General features: G+C 39.2%; 2 protein-coding genes across 2 annotated transcripts; both read right to left on the bottom strand.

Annotated features, from left to right (window-relative positions):
• Positions 1–6,293: 6,293 nt before the first annotated feature.
• il26 (interleukin 26) lies at positions 6,294–9,975 on the bottom strand. Its single transcript, XM_069719241.1, has 5 exons — positions 9,790–9,975; positions 8,441–8,503; positions 7,446–7,586; positions 7,109–7,174; positions 6,294–6,383 (listed from the first exon to the last, which is right to left on the bottom strand). The coding sequence occupies exons 1-5, from the start codon at positions 9,973–9,975 to the stop codon at positions 6,294–6,296; spliced, it is 546 nt and encodes a 181-aa protein (XP_069575342.1).
• Positions 9,976–14,423: 4,448 nt separating this feature from the next.
• On the bottom strand, positions 14,424–18,668 carry il22 (interleukin 22). The gene is made up of 6 exons (XM_069719236.1): positions 18,611–18,668; positions 18,245–18,486; positions 17,419–17,484; positions 17,009–17,158; positions 15,628–15,678; positions 14,424–14,660 (listed from the first exon to the last, which is right to left on the bottom strand). Exons 2-6 carry the CDS (start codon positions 18,419–18,421, stop codon positions 14,565–14,567), a joined length of 540 nt encoding a protein of 179 aa, XP_069575337.1. The 5' UTR covers positions 18,422–18,486; positions 18,611–18,668; the 3' UTR covers positions 14,424–14,564.
• Positions 18,669–19,000: the final 332 nt, after the last annotated feature.

Below are 19,000 nucleotides of genomic sequence, written 5' to 3'. Positions count from 1 at the left end.
CGCTGCTGCTAAACGTACGCTCACAGGAGTCTCCCTGGTCAGGTTTCCCTTCACTTCCACTCACTGACAGCACGCGCACACACACACACACACACACACACACACACACACACACACACACACACACACACACACACACACACACACACACACACACACACACACGTGTACAGAGAAGAAATCTCTGGTCAGAGTGGTTAAACTGGAGCAGAATTCAAGTAGTGCTCAAGAGTTCAAGCTTGTGTGCATGCACGTGTTGTGCATGTTGCAGGTTATCTGCACTGTTTTTCGGTGGTCTACAAAATTTTTTTTTCCAAATAACCAGTAATCCAAAGTTTTTATTGTTTTATGAAAAATATTATGCTCATTTTAAATTTGATGGCAGCAACACATCTCGCGAGGGTTATGTTTACCACCGTGTTGTGTCACTTTTTCTTTTTACAAAACTCTGTAAATGGTTGGGAACTGAGGAGACCAGTTGCTGGAGTTTAGAAAGTGAAATGTGGTCCCATTCTTGTCCGATATAGGATTTCAGCTGCTCAACAGTTCAGGGTCTCCTTTGTCATCTTTTTTTTTTTCTTTAGATTGGTAAAACAAAGCCTTCCCTGAAAGATACATTGTCTGGATGGCAGCATAAAACACATCAGGAGATACAACCGAGGCCAAATCACATCATCTGATTTAAAGGGTCACAAGTTAAGTTATTAACGAGGTAAAAAAAAAAAGGAGAAACAAAGATTATATCAAAAGATTTTTCGGCGTCTCTTGCAAAATATTGGATGATTTGACATCTTTTGTCGCCCTCTACGCGGCCGAAGTACCGTGATGTTTTGGTGGAAATCGACCTGAACCTGATGGCGAAGCTTTCGATTTTACCGGTTGATCTGGTTCTGACCCTCGCCTGTTGGTCTTGAGCCGTGGGTCGGGAATGAAGGACTTAGATCGTGGATACAAGCAGCTGAAATAAATTATTATTTGACTTAGTTCAAATAAAAATATCGGTTTTAGCTCTGAGTTTTTTCACGTCTCACTGCGACCTGCTGACGGAATAAAAGGACTTTTTTTTACACCTGAAAGTAAAAACAGATTCGCGTTTCTGATGCTTTTGATCCATCTCGTTTTGGTTTCACGTTGCAATTTTGCGGACAAAACTATACAACACATAAACCTCCTACGTTCCTGTATTTCGAGTTGCAGAATGACTCAACCAACTCATTTTGTTGCCATTTGTACTATCATCAGTATTTTGGTGGGAATTGTTTTTCCACTCTGAAAATACGTTTTTTCGGCTTCGTTTTACGTTCTTCAAGGTGAGTTTCGACTTCTTGCACCAAATTACAGTTTATTAGCCTGCTCTCTTCTCTATATGCGCCACCGTGACTTATTTCTACCTTTCCCCCCATTTTCTTTTGTTTAATAAGTAATTATTTACTTCCTGTAACTGGTCTGAAAGTTAGAACCATCCAAAGAGCGTTGTGCCTCGTATCTCTAATTTGTTCAATAATCACACGGATGTAACGTCGGCGTGTCCACTTGTATGGATGAAATGAGGCCGGTAGGAATGTGACAAATAATGTTATAGCTGGGACAAGTGTGATCATGGTTGTGGGTAGAGTTCGTCTCTGCACCGGTGGAAATGTCATCAGTGCTGACAGCAACAAATGTCACGGCAACATCCCTGCTGGTGGAAACGCCACCACAAAGCTTTCAACGAAACATGAATCATCACCTCAGCGAGAAAAAACGCTTCTCTGAGCAGGAACATTATTTCCAGGGATTGCCCCGAAATATTTTAACCTTCAATCAAGTGCAGAGTCCATATAAATTTACTATTCTTTTTTTCTTTTTTTTTAATATAGAGGCATATTTAAAGTTTACCGTCATGCGAAGTTCAGGGGAGGTGAAGAGCAACAATACCACAAAAAAAAAACTAAAAGAAAAGCACAAGTATGTATTTTTATTATTTAGAGTAAAATAAACTAGTTTTTATTCACATTTTTTATTATGAAATCCCCAAATGCTTAGAAACTTTACTTTAACTTTAATTTTTCTTAATTGTTGCACTATTTGCCCACGCAGCCTTTCTCAGAGTCCTTTGTTGACTCTGTCCCAACTTTTTTGGAAATGTGTTGCTGCCATCAAACTCAAACAATAAAAAATTCTCAGTTTCAACAGATGATATGTTATAATTGGTCTATTTTGAATTAAATGTGGGTTCACAAGGTTTCAGGTTCGGTTTTTATTTACATTTTACACATCTTTTTTGGAAGCAGGGTTTGTAGTTCAGAAGTAAGTTAAAACTCACTATAGTCGACTTAAAACTGGCTTCTATGAAGAATAAAGAAGCTGATGGACACCGTGTGTATTAAACTACTTCAATTAAAGTAAAATACAAGTAAAAAAAAACAAAAAAAAACCTAACACTAATACTAACAGTAACCTGGATCTGGCCCGGGAACATCTCAGATTCATCCAGATTTCTGGAAGAGCTGGAAATCTCTGGTGAAGATGGACGACATTAAATTAAAAGATGCATCAAATAATTTCATTATGAAAATGTAAAAACCCTTCAGCAACATCTTTTTTCCTCTTTCGTACAACAGATGAATTATTTCTGCCAGTGTGACACACACACACTTGCAGACACACACACACACACTCACACACACTTGCAGACACACACACACACACACTCACACACACTTGCAGACACACACACACACACTCACACACACTTGCAGACACACACACACACACTCACACACACTTGCAGACACACACACACACACTCACACACACTTGCAGACACACACACACACACACACTCACACACTTGCAGACACACACACACACTCTCACACACACACACACACACACACACACACACACACACACACACTCACACACTTGCAGACACACACACACTCACACACTTGCAGACACACACACACACTCTCTCTCACACACACACACACACACACACACACACACACACACTTGCAGACACACACACACACACACACACTCACACACTTGCAGACACACACACACACACACTCTCTCTCACACACACACACACACTCACACACACTTGCAGACACACACACACTCACACACTTGCAGACACACACACACACACACACACACACACACTTGCAGACACACACACACACACACACACTTGCAGACACACACACACACACACTCACACACACTTGCAGACATACACACACACACTCACACACACTTGCAGACACACACACACTCACACACACTTGCAGACATACACACACACACACTCACACACACTTGCAGACACACACACACACACTCACACACACTTGCAGACACACACACACACACACACTCACACACACTTGCAGACATACACACACACACTCACACACACTTGCAGACACACACACACACACACTCACACACACTTGCAGACATACACACACACACACTCACACACACTTGCAGACACACACACACACACACACTCACACACACTTGCAGACACACACACCATCATCTTTCTGGGTAAATGTTAATTAACAGGAATTATGTGGTCGACTACTACAAATAAATCTACCTCTGTGTTTCTTAGAAGCCTCAACGTGATGTGTTTTTTTTTCTTGTGGGCAAACCGTTAGTCTCTCACACACACACACACACACACACACACACACACACACACACACACACACACACACACACACACACACACACACACACACACACACACACACACATCCTCTTGTGTGTGGTAGAGATTTGATTTTCCCACCTATAAACATTATGATTGCAAAAAAAAAAAAAAAAAAACAGTCATCAGTTGCTCTTTTGCAAAGTTTAAAGTTTGACATAAAATGACCTGTGAACGTCATCGTTAAAGGTCCACGTATTCATTTCGCCTTCCAGCGAGGCCGACTGTAAACCGGCAGCTGAAAAATCGTGTTTGGGGATCAGTCGGTCCTGCACGAGTTTTCTGAAGGAAAATAGATTTGTGCTGTTTGACAACGAGTGCAGGGTTTTAATTAGTGTCTCCGCCTGCTGGTGTCTTTGCGTCCCCACAAAGTGCCCGAGGTTCATGTACAGAAACTCTGAGCTGCTTTCACGCTCTATCGTGTCTCCTGAGAAACTCACGTAATCCCCACAACCCTCAAACTTTATTTGGATAATAGTTTTTGTAAGTATTGATATTATAGACATTTTTGCAGGCCGGAGATGACTGCAGGCCGACATGTCGTCTTAATTCATCCTCGTCTTGTTGTCTGACAGCAACAAAAATACAAAATAATGGAAGATAACATCTTTATGAGGATTTTTATTTGTTTTATATTTAAATTAATTTACCTTTTAATTGGCATGTATTGTATCCAAAAACTATTTATTTTAGGTGAGGAAAAGAAAAACAATTCTGGCTGAAAAAACAGATGTTGGAAAAAGGGCGTGGTCTTATATTCAGGGTTGTGCGCCCTTCCAGCCAAATTACTCTGCGAGTCGTTCAGTTCAAATCAAACGTAATAATGTAAAAGAAGAGTCGGTATCTGCAGGATAAAATGTTTCAGACATTCAAGATGAAGTCTGGTATTTATTTTTTCGTCTTAATTACTGTGCCGAAACAAAATGATCAAAATCACGATATAAAACGGGCTAAAAGGCCTGAAATCGTCATGTTTCAGTCAGTTTTTTTTTTTTTTTTTTTTTTTTTTGGTGACTCAGGAATGCTGTGTCACCGTGTGGGGGCGGAGCCAACGCGGGCGGGGGAGCTCGCTTGTGGGTTTCGACGATTGTCCGGACGTCTCCGTGGGAGTTTCCTCTCATTGGGGTCGTGACTCAGTTTTTACTTTCAGCTGAACTTTTCATTTAATCCTTCCACAAACCGAAACTTTACCAAAATCTAAATTTACTCTCCTCGAACATGTCGTCATTTCTTCTTTTTTTTTTTTAATCTATGTTTTTTATCAAAAGATTTCATTTCTTATTTCTCGTGTTTTCTTTTTTCTGTTTTAACTCTTATCTGAAGCTGGAAACGATCAGAAACTTAAAGGAAAAGTTCTGAACTGTGAAATGAGTTTCAGTCGATCGAGCTGCAGCAGGTCGGAGGCTTCGATCGTCCTTTTCTTTGAGGTGTGAAGCAGCGTTCAGACGACACTCAGGTGGACGTGATCGACTCATCAGAGGCTCGTTGAGCTGAATCAACCAGCTGATAGAAGACGCTCAGAACCAGTTCAGTCCAACTTTAAACACTCGATGTCCTCGATTCTCCACTTTTTCTAATCACACGTGTTCGGTAAAACAAACAAATTTCACCCCGATCTTGGAGGGTAATACGATGACATCACAGCAGGGCGTCATCAGCAAAAACTCGCACATTTCTCTTCTTTATCTTCCACGTGATAATAAAAATCTCATTTGTTCACTCAAACAGAAAAACCGTCTTCGTCACAGACGTCACTGAACAAAAGAATTTAAATCAGTAAAAGTCGAGTCAGAAGAAATTCACGTGTCATACTTCCTCATGTTGTCCAGCAGAGGGAGACAAATTTCAAAGCTTTGTTTCAGTCTAATTTTTAAAAAAAAACAGCAGTCAGCATTGATGAAGATAAAAAAAAAATCTAGTTTATGTCAGAAAAATTCATAAATACAGCTAAAATATATAAAAAATATATATTTCATCATTCTGTTGTAAATTTAATACATTCAAGTATTCAAGTTCTGGACTTCAGTAAAAAACTCAAATACGATAAATATGTTTTGTCAAAAATAACATTTTGTAAATAAAGCTGCAAAGTCAGATATTTAAAATACAAATTAATACTTAAAAAAAAAAAAGGTCGATCAGGTCGATCAGTTCGATCAGTTCGATCAGTTCGATCAGGTCGATCAGGTCGATCAGTTCGATCAGGTCGATCAGGTCGATCAGTTCGATCAGGTCGATCAGGTCGATCAGTTCGATCAGTTCGATCAGTTCGATCAGTTCGATCAGGTCGATCAGGTCGATCAGGTCGATCAGTTCGATCAGTTCGATCAGTTCGATCAGGTCGATCAGTTCGATCAGTTCGATCAGGTCGATCAGTTCGATTTAACAGCAGAAAATGAAAACGATCCTCAGTGATGAAGATGATGATGAAGAGGATAATGATGATGAAGAGGATAATGATGAAGAAGAGGATGATGAAGAGGAGGGTAATGATGAAGCTGTTTATGATGAAGTTAAGGAAGGAACTGTTGATGGTGTTGATAATGAAGATGATGATGATGATGATGAAGATGAAGATGAGACTCTAAGGGATGTGGTGCTGTGCCAGCTCATTGATCCATCTGAGGATGAAGGTGAACTCTCCGACAGCCTTCAACGCTCCTTCGTCTCTCGTCTGCAGACAGTTATTGATCGTTATTGATACAATTATTGATAAAAATTATTGATATCATTATTGATATAATTATTGATACATTTGTTGATATCATTATTGATACAAGTATTGATACAATTATTGATACATTTGTTGATATCATTATTGATACAAGTATTGATACAATTATTGATAAAAATTATTGATATCATTATTGATATAATTATTGATACATTTGTTGATATCATTATTGATACAATTATTGATATAATTATTGATACATTTGTTGATATCATTATTGATATAATTATTGATACATTTGTTGATATCATTATTGATACAAGTATTGATACAATTATTGATACTGACTCATTATCAATCATTTAAATGATACCTGTGACATAACCAGAATCCAACAGCAGGGGGCAGTAAGTAGTAATAGTAGTAGAAGTTCAAGCTGCTGTAGTAACAGTAGAAGTACAAGCTGTTGTAGTAACAGTAGAAGTACAAGCTGTTGTAGTAATAGTAGAAGTACAAGCAGTTGTAGTAAAGCAGAAGTAATATTCAAAGTAACTGTAGCAGAAACAGTAGTACTGTTTTACTGTTATTTTACTTGTGTTGTTTACTAGTAATAGTAGCAGTACTATTAGTAGTACTATTAGTAGTAGTAGTAGTAGTGGTAGTAGTAGCAGTAGTTGTCATAGTAACAGTAGTGGTAGTGTGAATACTGCAGTGTAAATATTTACCTTTTTAATTTTTCTCTCCAGTTTTTTGATGAGTTTTAAATATTTTGAACGTTTAGCAGAAAAAACCTGAAAAGAGCAAAAAACACGAAGTTACGTTTGTTTGCATACTTTGTTCGCATCGCTGCACATGTTGCAGATCGTGTACTATATTACGTGTACTGCGTTGCGTGTTGCAGATCGTGTACTATATTACGTGTACTGCGTTGCGTGTTGCAGATCGTGTACTATATTACGTGTACTGCGTTGCGTGTTGCAGATCGTGTACTATATTACGTGTACTGCGTTGCGTGTTGCAGATCGTGTACTATATTACGTGTACTGCGTTGCGTGTACTCACGCATTGCTGCAGCGTGTGTTGCAGTCGATACAGCAGGTCATCGTAGTGGAGGGGGAGGAGCTTCTGGATGACATCACTGCTGAACACGCTCCTCTGGTAGATGTCGATGAGCTCCTTCACCTCCGGCCAGCCAATCAGACGCTGAGGAGACGACGGCAGAGTTCAGTCGGAGCGTTGACGTCGGCAACGAGCGTGTTGGCGCGCTAGCACGGTTGTATCGTAAAAAAATGTTTTGTGCAAATGTAACAAATATTTATCGTACAATCAGGCGTACACTCGGCTCGGTAACGCAGATCAAATACACAAAACTCCCCGGTGGTAAAAACAGTGAAGGAAACTCAAAACGTCCTTCCTGAAATGTAAACTGTGTGTGTGTGTGTGTGTGTGTGTGTGTGTGTGTGTGTGTGTGTGTGTGTGTGTGTGTGTGTGTGTGTGTGTGTGTGTGTGTGTGTGTGTGTGTGTGTGTGTGTGTGTGTGTGTGTGTGTGTGTGTGTGTGTGTGTGTGTGTGTGTGTGTGTGTGTGTGTGTGTGTGTGTGTGTGTGTGTGTGTGTGTGTGTGTGTGTGTGTGTGTGTGTGTGTGTGTGTGTGTGTGTGTGTGTGTGTGTGTGTGTGTGTGTGTGTGTGTGTGTGTGTGTGTGTGTGTGTGTGTGTGTGTGTGTGTGTGTGTGTGTGTGTGTGTGTGTGTGTGTGTGTGTGTGTGTGTGTGTGTGTGTGTGTGTGTGTGTGTGTGTGTGTGTGTGTGTGTGTGTGTGTGTGTGTGTGTGTGTGTGTGTGTGTGTGTGTGTGTGTGTGTGTGTGTGTGTGTGTGTGTGTGTGTGTGTGTGTGTGTGAGAGAGAGGGTTCAGTATCACGGTGAGGTTGTGGTTGAGGTAAACCAAGAGGACACCGTCATGGCTGAGAGCTGAAAACCTCAGCAAACAGACTTCCAGCTCCACCAGACTCCATTCAAAAAACGACCGATTCTCAGGAGACGCTCGGCGGATGATTTACTGACCTCGGGACATTTGGTGCAGAACTCCGGCAGAAGTCTTTGTCGCCTCGAGAAGTTTTCTTCTTTCTGTCGGTGAAAACTTCTTTAGTTTTATATAAACAACGTGATTCCAGATGTCTTTTAATTTTCTTAATACATTTTTAAAATAAGCACACTACATTCATCTCTTAATGTGTTTAAAAGTAAGATTACTTTTTAAGTTTTTTTTGTTTTTTTTAAACTAACTTCAATTTGAAAGTGTAAAAAAATCGTCTGAAATAAAAGTGAACAGATTTATGTTGGCTGGGATTTTTCAAGTGTTTCCAGTCAGAGGTTTTGATCTTTTTAAAAACTACAGATTTGTACCTTTTCACTTCCTGTTTGAAACTGAACATCAATTAAAAAAAAAAAAAAAAAAAAAAAGGTTCAGTTTCACTCATTTGGAGTTTATTCATCAATACGAGTTATCAAATACTGATCGTTTATAAATGTGTGCTGATCAGATCAAACACTGTAAAAATGTAATTACGGAGACTTTTATTTTGAAAGAACCACATCATTTATATTATTGCTGATTGATTAAATCCAAAAGTTCCATTATTTAGACCTAAAAATTCAAAGTTACCGATCCATATTAACACATTTTATAATGATTAGTAGTTATTGATTGATTGATTAGTTATTGAACATATTGAATTTAATATGAATTATTATTTATTTATCCTTCTAATCAGATTTCTTACTTTACAAATAAAACTGATCAATAACAAACATACCATCATTATGTTTGATTGATTATTGATCAGTTTATATAACCTGATGAATTGATAGAAAAAAATTATGAATTCTTTATTTGTAATAAAACAATATGCTGACTGATAAACTGACATATTGATTGACAGACTAATCAATAAGAATTAGCATTGACTTCTGGTTAACTAAAAAATAATTATTGATCATTATTCACGCTGAATTTATTGATAGTAAACCAACATATTGATTGATGGCTCAATCAGTATCTTATTGAAATTGAATTGAAACGGACAAACTGATCACACTGATCAATAACAGCTCATATTCATTTTTCAAAATATATAAATCAATTAAAATTCATCAATTTAAATATTTATAGCAGACTGAGATATTGATCAACTGATTAATCAATCAAAATGATCGTGAACAATAAGTGTTGAACTGATCTTCAAGTGACACATTGATTGACAGAATCATCAAATATTATTGATACTTAAAACAAATCAATAAGTTCAACTGAAGTATTGATCAATTAAAGTGTTTGTTTTTTATTAAAAGTGAAATTAAATAATAAACAGAAAACTAATCAATAGAAGTTTTGATCAATGTATTGATTTTACCGGCAGGTCATTGATCAGCAGGCGGTTCCGGCTCCACAGGTCTCGGATCAGCTCGGAGGGGATCTCCTGTCTGCAGGTCGGACCTGGCTCCTGCTTCACCGTCGCCGTGGCAACGGCGGCGACCATGATGATGATGAGGTGGGCGAGCGGGGCGAGAGCGGTCGTCCTGACAACGGGGAGAGACATCCTTCGACTGCAGCAGCTTCAATCCCCTCTGCTGTATATATACTCCTCCTCCTCCCCCCTCCCCCCTTCTCCTCCCCCTTCACCTCTCTCTTCTCCTGTTTCAGAAATTTCCTAATTTTACTGAGTCACTCCTCAACTTTCCAAGCTGATGTCAACTTCTCTTCCTCTCCTCTGTCCGGCAGTCTTCCTCCTCCTCCTCCTCCTCCTCCCTCCTCTTTTTCTCCATCTTCCTTCCTCTTCTTCTCTGTATTCTCTCCTTTCCGTGCTCTTTTCACCCCCTCTTGACCTCCCTTTTTTCGGACCTCCTTCCTTCATCTACTTTCTCCTCCTCTTCCTCCTCTTCCTCCTCTTCCTCGCTCCTCTCTCTTCATCCTTTCCACCTCCTAACTACCTATTTTTGCCGTCTCCTTTTTTCACCTCCTTCCTCTTGTCTCCTCTCCTATTTTTCTTGCAGAGTCATCAGGTCCTGACGATGATGTCACTTCCTGTCTGATGTTAACAGGTTCGTTGGGTCGAAACCTGGTTTGTTCGATGTTCAGCTGTGCGGTCAGATAAAAGTAGGTCGCGGCTTCGGTAGACAACGGTGACTTAACGGTGTTCGCTTTTCTGCCGAATCATCATCCGACCCAGATTAAAAGACGAAGGTGTCGGCGCCACAGAAGAAGAAGAGGAAGAGGAAGAGAGAAGAAGACGAAGGCTCTGAGTCAAAAACAAAACGTTGACACCTTCCTGGAAGTCAACAGCAGTATCGAGGTCAAACAGCCACGAGGGAGTTTCTTGATTAGGCTGCAGGGCATGCTGGGAAATTCAACCCTGTCTGTTCAAAATTATGTTTTCAGATTTGTATGTTTTGATTGTAAATCAGCTGAATCCTGTTTTGATGTCTCAAAATTATTTTAAAATTGAAAGCTCGTAACTCCGAAACAATTCGGTTTTCCTGCGCCGGGGTTCTTCTCCAAAGACTCACTCGGTACCGACGATTGACTGATTCGATTATTTTTTTTTTTTTTGAAGGTCAAAGGTCACTGTGACCTCACGTCTTTCCCATGCGTCGATTAGCAGGATATCCGGGGAGCGGCGAGAAGGGCGACGTCTTCGAGCTTGTCCCAAATGTTCACGTGGCCTTAACGAGGAAGTGAGTCGATTTTTGTAGGTCAAAGGTCAGAGGTCAAGGTAAATGTGACCTCACGTCCGTCCTGTCCGTCGTTCCCATTCATTGTGGAGGCGTTCGCTTGGACTAAACGATGAACTGATGACAATTCGGAGGTCAAAGGTCACCGTGACCTCACGAAACGCCTTCGTGAAGCATCCACCTTCTTTACAGCGACGTCACTGACAGAAACAATTCATTTATAAAGTACATACAGGACCTGTAAACAAATATAAATACACAGAAGATGAATATTTATGAATGTTTACTCTCCGTGATGTTGAGGTCAGGCGTTTGTGTGTGTGTTTGTGTTTGTGTGTTTAAATCTGGATTTAACAGGTTTGTTTCTATAAATAACTTCTGTTTCAACACTAAATATAGATCCTTATTTCACAAGGAAGTTTGCAGGTGTTTTCTCTGTGGGAATCCCCATGATGACAGGTGGAGCAGTGCTGACTCCGCCCCTTTGCTGAGAGGAAAATGACTATGGAGTTCAGGTGTGTGTGTGTGTGTGTGTGTGTGTCGGTTTGTCTATCTTTGTGGGGACATTTCTCCCGGTCACCCACTTCAGGGTCAAGTGTTTCGTGTTCAGTTTTCAGGATGATTGATACAAAATTAAAAAAAATTCACAGTAAAGTTTTTGAACTTCATGTGAGGATGTTTTCAAAATTTAAATAAATTTATCAGTTGACTTCATGCAGAAGAAGAAAAACCTGAATCCGACATGTTCCGGTTACGTTTGTATGAAACTTCTTTTAGGAACTAAACTGGTTTCAAATGTTTTTGAGCCGCTTGTGTTGCAACGTCTAAAATATCAGAAACACATTCAGTAAAGTCCCAGAACGTCGTATGTCGTATTAAATGCAACCAGGATGCGCAAGCTTTCGTTATACGCGGACGATGTCATACTGTTTTATTTCGAGCTGTTAGAATGAACACGAATACTCGGGGATATCTCAAGATACGAAAATAAATAACACCGAGTCGTGTTTTATGACTCAAAGGCCTTAAAACCAGTTTACGTACTTGGGAACACAAATTGAGCCAAATTTAGCAAATGATTGTTAAAACCAACTATTAACAGAGGAAATAGTGGGATGAAAAAAAAAGTTTATAGAAGTCAAAAAGTTTTGGTGATAAAATTCTGCAAAATAAAATGTTGTGCACATAATACACAGATATTTAAAATATCAACTGAACCCCTTTGAACTCAGGATCGATACAATGTATCGACAAACTATAATATAATATATAATATCACATAAAACACAATTAATGTCTTAAACTGAAGACTTTTTAACGTTAAATGTTGAAGCAGAAGTTTCATTATCTAAAATAACATATATTTTTGATCCAGCAGCAAAAACAGAGAACACACACACACACACACACACACACACACACACACACACTGAAACCAAACCTACATGTTTGAAAGTAGGTAAGTAGGTTTCGTCTTCTTGTGGTTTCTGCAGACTTCTGCACCAATTAAACTGCAACGTGTCAAAAAAATTAATTAAAAGTCAGATCAGATTTTGTATTTTAATGTGATTAAATCAGTGATTAAAATATAATCTAATTTCCTTAAATCTCCGTAAACGTGCGGCGTTCATGAGGACGTGTCAGCGTGGACACGCAGCCGGACGTCAGCCATCAGACTGTTGGGGAGTTTCCAGCTGGTTTCCACCGTTCGGTGGTTTTTATTGGTTGAACCGCCGTGATGTCACCTGTCAGTGTTTGAATGTTTTCAAGCTTCTAATCGGGCACATTTACCGTCGCCATCTTGGTTTCTTTTGGAGCCAGTTGTGACCATATTCGGATGAGTTGGAGAGACAGCATCTTCTTTATAGACCTCGTTATTAAAAAGTGGAAACAGGTGCGATCATCAGCTGCTGCAGGACCTGAACACCTGAACACCTGAACACCTAAACACCTGAACACCTGAACACCGGAACACCTGAACACCGGAACACCGGAACACCTGAACACCTGAACACCGGAACACCGGAACACCGGAACACCTGAACACCTGAACACCTGAACACCTGAACACCGGAACACCTAAACACCTGAACACCGGAACACCTGAACACCTAAACACCTGAACACCTGAACACCTAAACACCTGAACACCGGAACACCTGAACACCGGAACACCTGAACACCTGAACACCTGAACACCTGAACACCGGAACACCTAAACACCTGAACACCGGAACACCTGAACACCTAAACACCGGAACACCTGAACACCTGAACACCGGAACACCGGAACACCGGAACACCGGAACACCTGAACACCGGAACACCGGAACACCGGAACACCTGAACACCTGAACACCGGAACACCTGAACACCGGAACACCGGAACACCTGAACACCTAAACACCTGAACACCGGAACACCTGAACACCGGAACACCGGAACACCTAAACACCTGAACACCGGAACACCAGAACACCTAAACACCGGAACACCGGAACACCTGAACACCGGAACACCTGAACACCTGAACACCGGAACACCGGAACACCTGAACACCGGAACACCTGAACACCAGAACACCTAAACACCTGAACACCGGAACACCGGAACACCGGAACACCTGAACACCAGAACACCTAAACACCTGAACACCGGAACACCTAAACACCGGAACACCTGAACACCAGAACACCTAAACACCTGAACACCGGAACACCGGAACACCGGAACACCTGAACACCGGAACACCGGAACACCTAAACACCTGAACACCTGAACACCGGAACACCTGTCTGACGTTCAGTCTGTTCGCCGACGACACTCTGATATATTTGACACTTAATCCGAAGTATTATTGAACTCAGACCGTCTGCTTTTCACAGCTTGGTGTGTTTCTTTTGTTTTCATCTTCAACCTTTAAGTATTTTGTCTTTTTTGCACTCACGTGATAATAAATAAAGAGAAATCAAATATAATGCAGGTTTTTATTTGAAAAACTTTGACAGTGAATCTTGAAACATGGAGTTCATTCAGTGCGTCTGACTGTAACATTTAAATACTTAACAATAATAATAATATGAATAATAATAATAATGAGCCATAAGATGGCAACACGATCAACACCTGAGTCGTTTCAGGCATTAAAACACTGATCAATAAATAGGTTAGGTTAGGTAGTTACTTTATTAATCCCCGAGGGGACATTTTTTTCGCTACAGCAGCATACAGAAGCAATAGATAATAATAGAATAATAGAAAGCAATTAAAAAGATCAATAAATAGATCAACAACTTGTATTTCAGTCTATATAAATATTTTACGTTTTTGTTTTTAAAATTTTGTTTTTAAATATGTTCTCAAATTAAATGGATCAATAAATAAATGTATAAACGTTGTCAGTATAAAAGTTAAATATGATAAATAGAAACAGTAGAAACAGTCAAGTTGAGCAGCATCAGATTCTCGGCTGGATGCAGTAATCCTGCAGGTAAGTGAAGAGGATGTCCAGTTCTCCCACCGCTTTGTTGAAGCGTCGCTCGCCCACCGGTATCTGAAACAATAGAAACATTAGAAATATTAGAAACATTAGAAATATTAGAAATATTAGAAACAATAGAAACATTAGAAATATTAGAAACATTAGAAACATTAGAAATATTAGAAACATTAGAAATATTAGAAACATTAGAAATATTAGAAACAATAGAAACATTAGAAATATTAGAAACATTAGAAACATTAGAAATATTAGAAACATTAGAAATATTAGAAACAATAGAAACATTAGAAATATTAGAAATATTAGAAACATTAGAAATATTAGAAACAATAGAAACATTAGAAACAGAAGTGCACCTGTTTAATCCTGTTTCAGGACGTTAGAGAATTTTGCTAAATATATATATTTTTTTATTAACTTGATATTTGTGACGTTTTTATTTTTTAATTCCACAGCACATCATCGGTTTGAGTCTTTTCGTGAGATTTGCCAACTGTCGATTAATTTTATTCTCTGTCGTCCCTCAAATTTTCTTCTTTATCGATCGATTCTTCACTTAAAAAACAGAAAACTGACACTTTTTTTTCTCTGACCAAATAAAAAGCAGTAAATCGTCACATTTGAAGAACTGGAAGCAAAAAAATATTCAGAATTCTTTTTAAAACACTTTACAATTACTGTAAATGTTCTGATGAACTGAGTTACAGTTTAAATTTAACTCTGACTGAAAGTAAAGAATTAAAGAACCCCAAAAAGGACTTTAATGACGAATTAAACATCAAAATAAAATAATTCTATTCAGTCTTAATTATTTAATCAAAAATATAAAATAATATGAAATCCTTTATTTAAATCTTCAGCTCGTTATCCTGTCATGTTTGTTTACGTGTCGGTTCAGAGTGACTAATGCTGCTTTTATTTTGAAATAACAATATTTAGATAATGAGGAAAAACTGCTGCTGACCCTTCAGAATAAAATGCACCCGTTTGGTGTTTTTTTTATTTTGTAAAGTCTCACCTTGTTAAGCTTCTGTTGAAACTCCACATGGTGCGAATGGTGAGTCACGTTCTGCAGAGACAGAAAAGTCCTGGAGGTTAACAGCTGTTATCAGTGCCGTGTGTGTGTGTGTGTGTGTGTGTGTGTGTGTGTGTGTGTGTGTGTGTGTGTGTGTGTGTGTGTGTGTGTGTGTGTGTGTGTGTGTGTGTGTGTGTGTGTGTGTGTGTTCACTTTCTCCGACTGAAACCACTGAAAGTCGTTATCGATTTTAGCATCAACCACATCGGTGCCACACGTTATCACAAACCGCTCCGTCTTCATATCTTTGAATCTAAACTCGGTTTCAGAACGACGCGTCGCCCTTTAAGAAGAGTTTCCGTTTCAAATTTAATATCTGTGTTTATTTGTTATCGTGTGTTTCGATTCTGGCTCTGAAGGAAGTTGATCAAATATTTCTGAGCAGCTCTAAAACGAGGGCGGATTGATTTCACCTGAGAGGCTCTGATTCCAGAGGCCCTCCCTGATTGGCCGCAGCGGTCAGGTGACAGGAAGAGGAGTCAACTGGTTGGTCATTTGTTTTAGTTTGACTCTTCAGGAAACTTTCTGTTTGAATAAATTAGCGTACAGCCGGCAGAATAAAAAAAATAAAAATAAATTTAAAAAAAGACACTTTAAATACATTAAAATTTTCAGTTTTTACTTTTTAGGTTCGATAGCCTTCATTTTTTTTTTTTATTCATGAATTATTAATACACGACACTGACGGGACGGCTCTTTAAGTCGGGACAGTTTAGGAAACTTGTTTATAAATCAAACTAACCAAGAGTTAAATGACTGACGCGGCCCTCGTTCTGTACGTTACGAATAAGATGGTTAGCTTAGCTTTTAGCGTGACGGCAGGAAACAGCTCTGTACGAAAAACCAAAGTGTAACAAGTTGCGGTTTTACGGGGGTTTGTGTATTTATTTAGGTAGCCACGCCTCCCGCTTAGCTGTTTACACTTTTTATGCTAAGCTAAGCTAATGGGCTGTTGCTTCAAAACTTAGCCCAAAAAAAACAACAAATTTCTCTGAAAAAAAACTATTAAAAAAATGAGATATAATGTTTTAATTAGTAAAATTGTTGGCAGATTTTTATATCTCGCGCTCTGTTTAGCTGTAATGCTAAGCTAAGCTAACGGGCTGTTGCTTCAAAACTTAGCCCAAAAAAAACAACAAATTTCTCTGAAAAAAAACTATTAAAAAAATGAGATATAATGTTTTAATTAGTAAAATTGTTGGCAGATTTTTATATCTCGCGCTCTGTTTAGCTGTAATGCTAAGCTAAGCTAACGGGGTGCTATCGGCTATATTTGTCGATCCGATCGTTATTTACAAACAAAACAAACAAAAAAACCACTCACGCAGCTTTCAGCCTTCAGGTCCTCGCTGATGCGGTGGAGGTTGGTCTTCATCCTGTGCATGCTGGGATGGAAGTTGTCATGGTGAGGCAGGATGTTTTTTAGGTAGTTGTCGAGGATGTTGGCGTAGTGGCAGCAGATGTGCTGCGGGTTCTGGAAGAGGTGGAGATTCACATCGTTAGTGCGAATACAGGAAAAAGTCCTGCGTTGAAAATTTACTACAAAATAAAAGTATGAAAAGTTACAGCAGATTGACTGTTACAGGGTTTTATATTTAATTAGGTTGTTAAATTTCTTACAAAGCATCATATTGTTGTGTTTGCCAAAATCTTGATTTTATTCGCGAGTATTAGCGTGAAGTAGAGTTGAATTAAAATATTAAAGTAGCTTTTAAAACTTGTAAACGTGCTCACCTGGTTGATGTTGACTCGGGGAATCACTCGGACGCTGGTGTCCTCCTCCAGCTGCTGACTCTGAGCCTGAACGGTCACAAAACACAGATCAGGATGCTTTAAACGCTTTAAATGAAGACTTTAAAATGTATTTAATTATCTGGATTTGTCACATTTTTCGCTTCAAACTGTTTTCTTTCTTTCTTTATGCCTAAAAATTGGAAAATATTTGTGGGTTTCTTTACATAACTGTTTTTAATTGTATTAAGTTTTGGTGTCTCTAAAAATAATACAAATTTAAAATATTGTCAGTATATATATCTTTGTTTACTGCAGCGTGGCCGATGTTTTCACATGAAGTTGTGGTTGAACATCTACGGAGCACCTTTGGTGCCAAAACAACAACCTTCTTAAAGCTCACGTTGAAATTATAACACTTAAAGTCAGAATTTGGAATTCAAAGTTGGTACTTTTATTTGTTTAAGAGGCAAATATTGGAGCATTTTACTGCACTTCATTTATCTGACAGATTCACTTAAAAGATTCAGATTTTACGAGCTAAACAGGTGATCAATATACAATATATTATTAAATGATTAAATAAGTTCATTTATAAAAGAGAATAATCTCATTATAATGTATTTTATCCGGCTGCATTACATGTACTTTTGATCAATTTAGATTTGTGGTATTTTTACTAAAATAATTTCTGTATATTTTTCTGTGGCTCTGCTAATTCTTCCACTAGAAGTAACGTTTTTAATTTTTATTTACATATAAAAAAAATTAAAGAGAATAAATGTTTAAAATTCTGACATTGAATTCAAAAATTCAAAATGTGACTCACGAGTCGCGACACCTTCCGGACGTCGTTGAACGTCTGCTGGTCGAGCAGCGCGGGGCTGAGCGGCTGGCTGACCGGGTGCGCCGCCGCCTGCTCGGTCCAGCCAATCAGGAGCAGCGGCAGCAGGAAGAGCGCGGCGGCGGCGGCGGGACGGAGGACGGGTGCAACGTTGAACTTCATGGTTTCAGGGCTGAGAGACGACCTTTAATTCTTCAGGGCGAGCAAGGAGGTCGGCGAGCGTTCACCTGCAACACAGAAACAAATTAGAAACGATGAAGTTGCTGAATTAAAATTAAAATTAAAAATAAAAATAAAATTAAAATTAAAAAGCAGGTTGAAGTGTCGAATGAAGCCGGAGGTGAAACCAACCTGTCAGTCAGAGCTGCTGTGAAGATGTCTGACAGCCTCGTCTCTTTATACAGATCAACCCTCCGCCCCCTCCGCACAAATATAGGGCATCCAAAAAACCCCATCTCTCACACACACACACACACACACACACACACACACACACACACACACACACACACACACACAGGTACATTGAGCTGTTTACTGTCACTGCCACAAAGAGGACGTTAACTGTCAGTCAAAATACAGTATGACGACTGATGAGGTTTGTTATCAATTTTAGTTCTTCTGTGACATCTTTTCCTCCTTTTCTGCGTGCGTGTGTGTGTGTGTGTGCGTGTGCATGTGTGTGTGTGTGTGTGTGCTCCCTGTTGGATTTAAATATCGGAAGCCACTGAACTTCCTTGT

The sequence above is a fragment of the Brachyistius frenatus genome, unplaced genomic scaffold (genome assembly GCF_029030835.1).
Source record: "Brachyistius frenatus isolate BFR_SWC_R1_liver_20210118 unplaced genomic scaffold, ASM2903083v1 Contig_210, whole genome shotgun sequence".
NCBI classification, from domain to species: domain Eukaryota; kingdom Metazoa; phylum Chordata; class Actinopteri; family Embiotocidae; genus Brachyistius; species Brachyistius frenatus.
Note: the sequence above shows the minus strand (reverse complement) of the source record. Positions and strands in the feature narration are given on the sequence as shown.

What these genes read in the sequence shown, in the direction of transcription:
- il26 (XM_069719241.1), bottom strand. Translation starts at nt 9,975, where the DNA reads ATGTCTCTCCCCGTTGTCAGGACGACCGCTCTCGCCCCGCTCGCCCAC. An exon ending in AACACACGCTGCAGCAATGC is followed by an intron (nt 7,175 to 7,445) that starts GTGAGTACACGC and finishes TGCTCTTTTCAG; the next exon opens with GTTTTTTCTGCTAAACGTTC. An exon ending in TGGAGAGAAAAATTAAAAAG is followed by an intron (nt 6,384 to 7,108) that starts GTAAATATTTAC and finishes AACTGTCTGCAG; the next exon opens with ACGAGAGACGAAGGAGCGTT.
- il22 (XM_069719236.1), bottom strand. Translation starts at nt 18,421, where the DNA reads ATGAAGTTCAACGTTGCACCCGTCCTCCGTCCCGCCGCCGCCGCCGCG. An exon ending in ACCTGAAGGCTGAAAGCTGC is followed by an intron (nt 15,679 to 17,008) that starts GTGAGTGGTTTT and finishes CTGTCTCTGCAG; the next exon opens with AACGTGACTCACCATTCGCA. An exon ending in TTCAACAGAAGCTTAACAAG is followed by an intron (nt 14,661 to 15,627) that starts GTGAGACTTTAC and finishes CTATTGTTTCAG; the next exon opens with ATACCGGTGGGCGAGCGACG.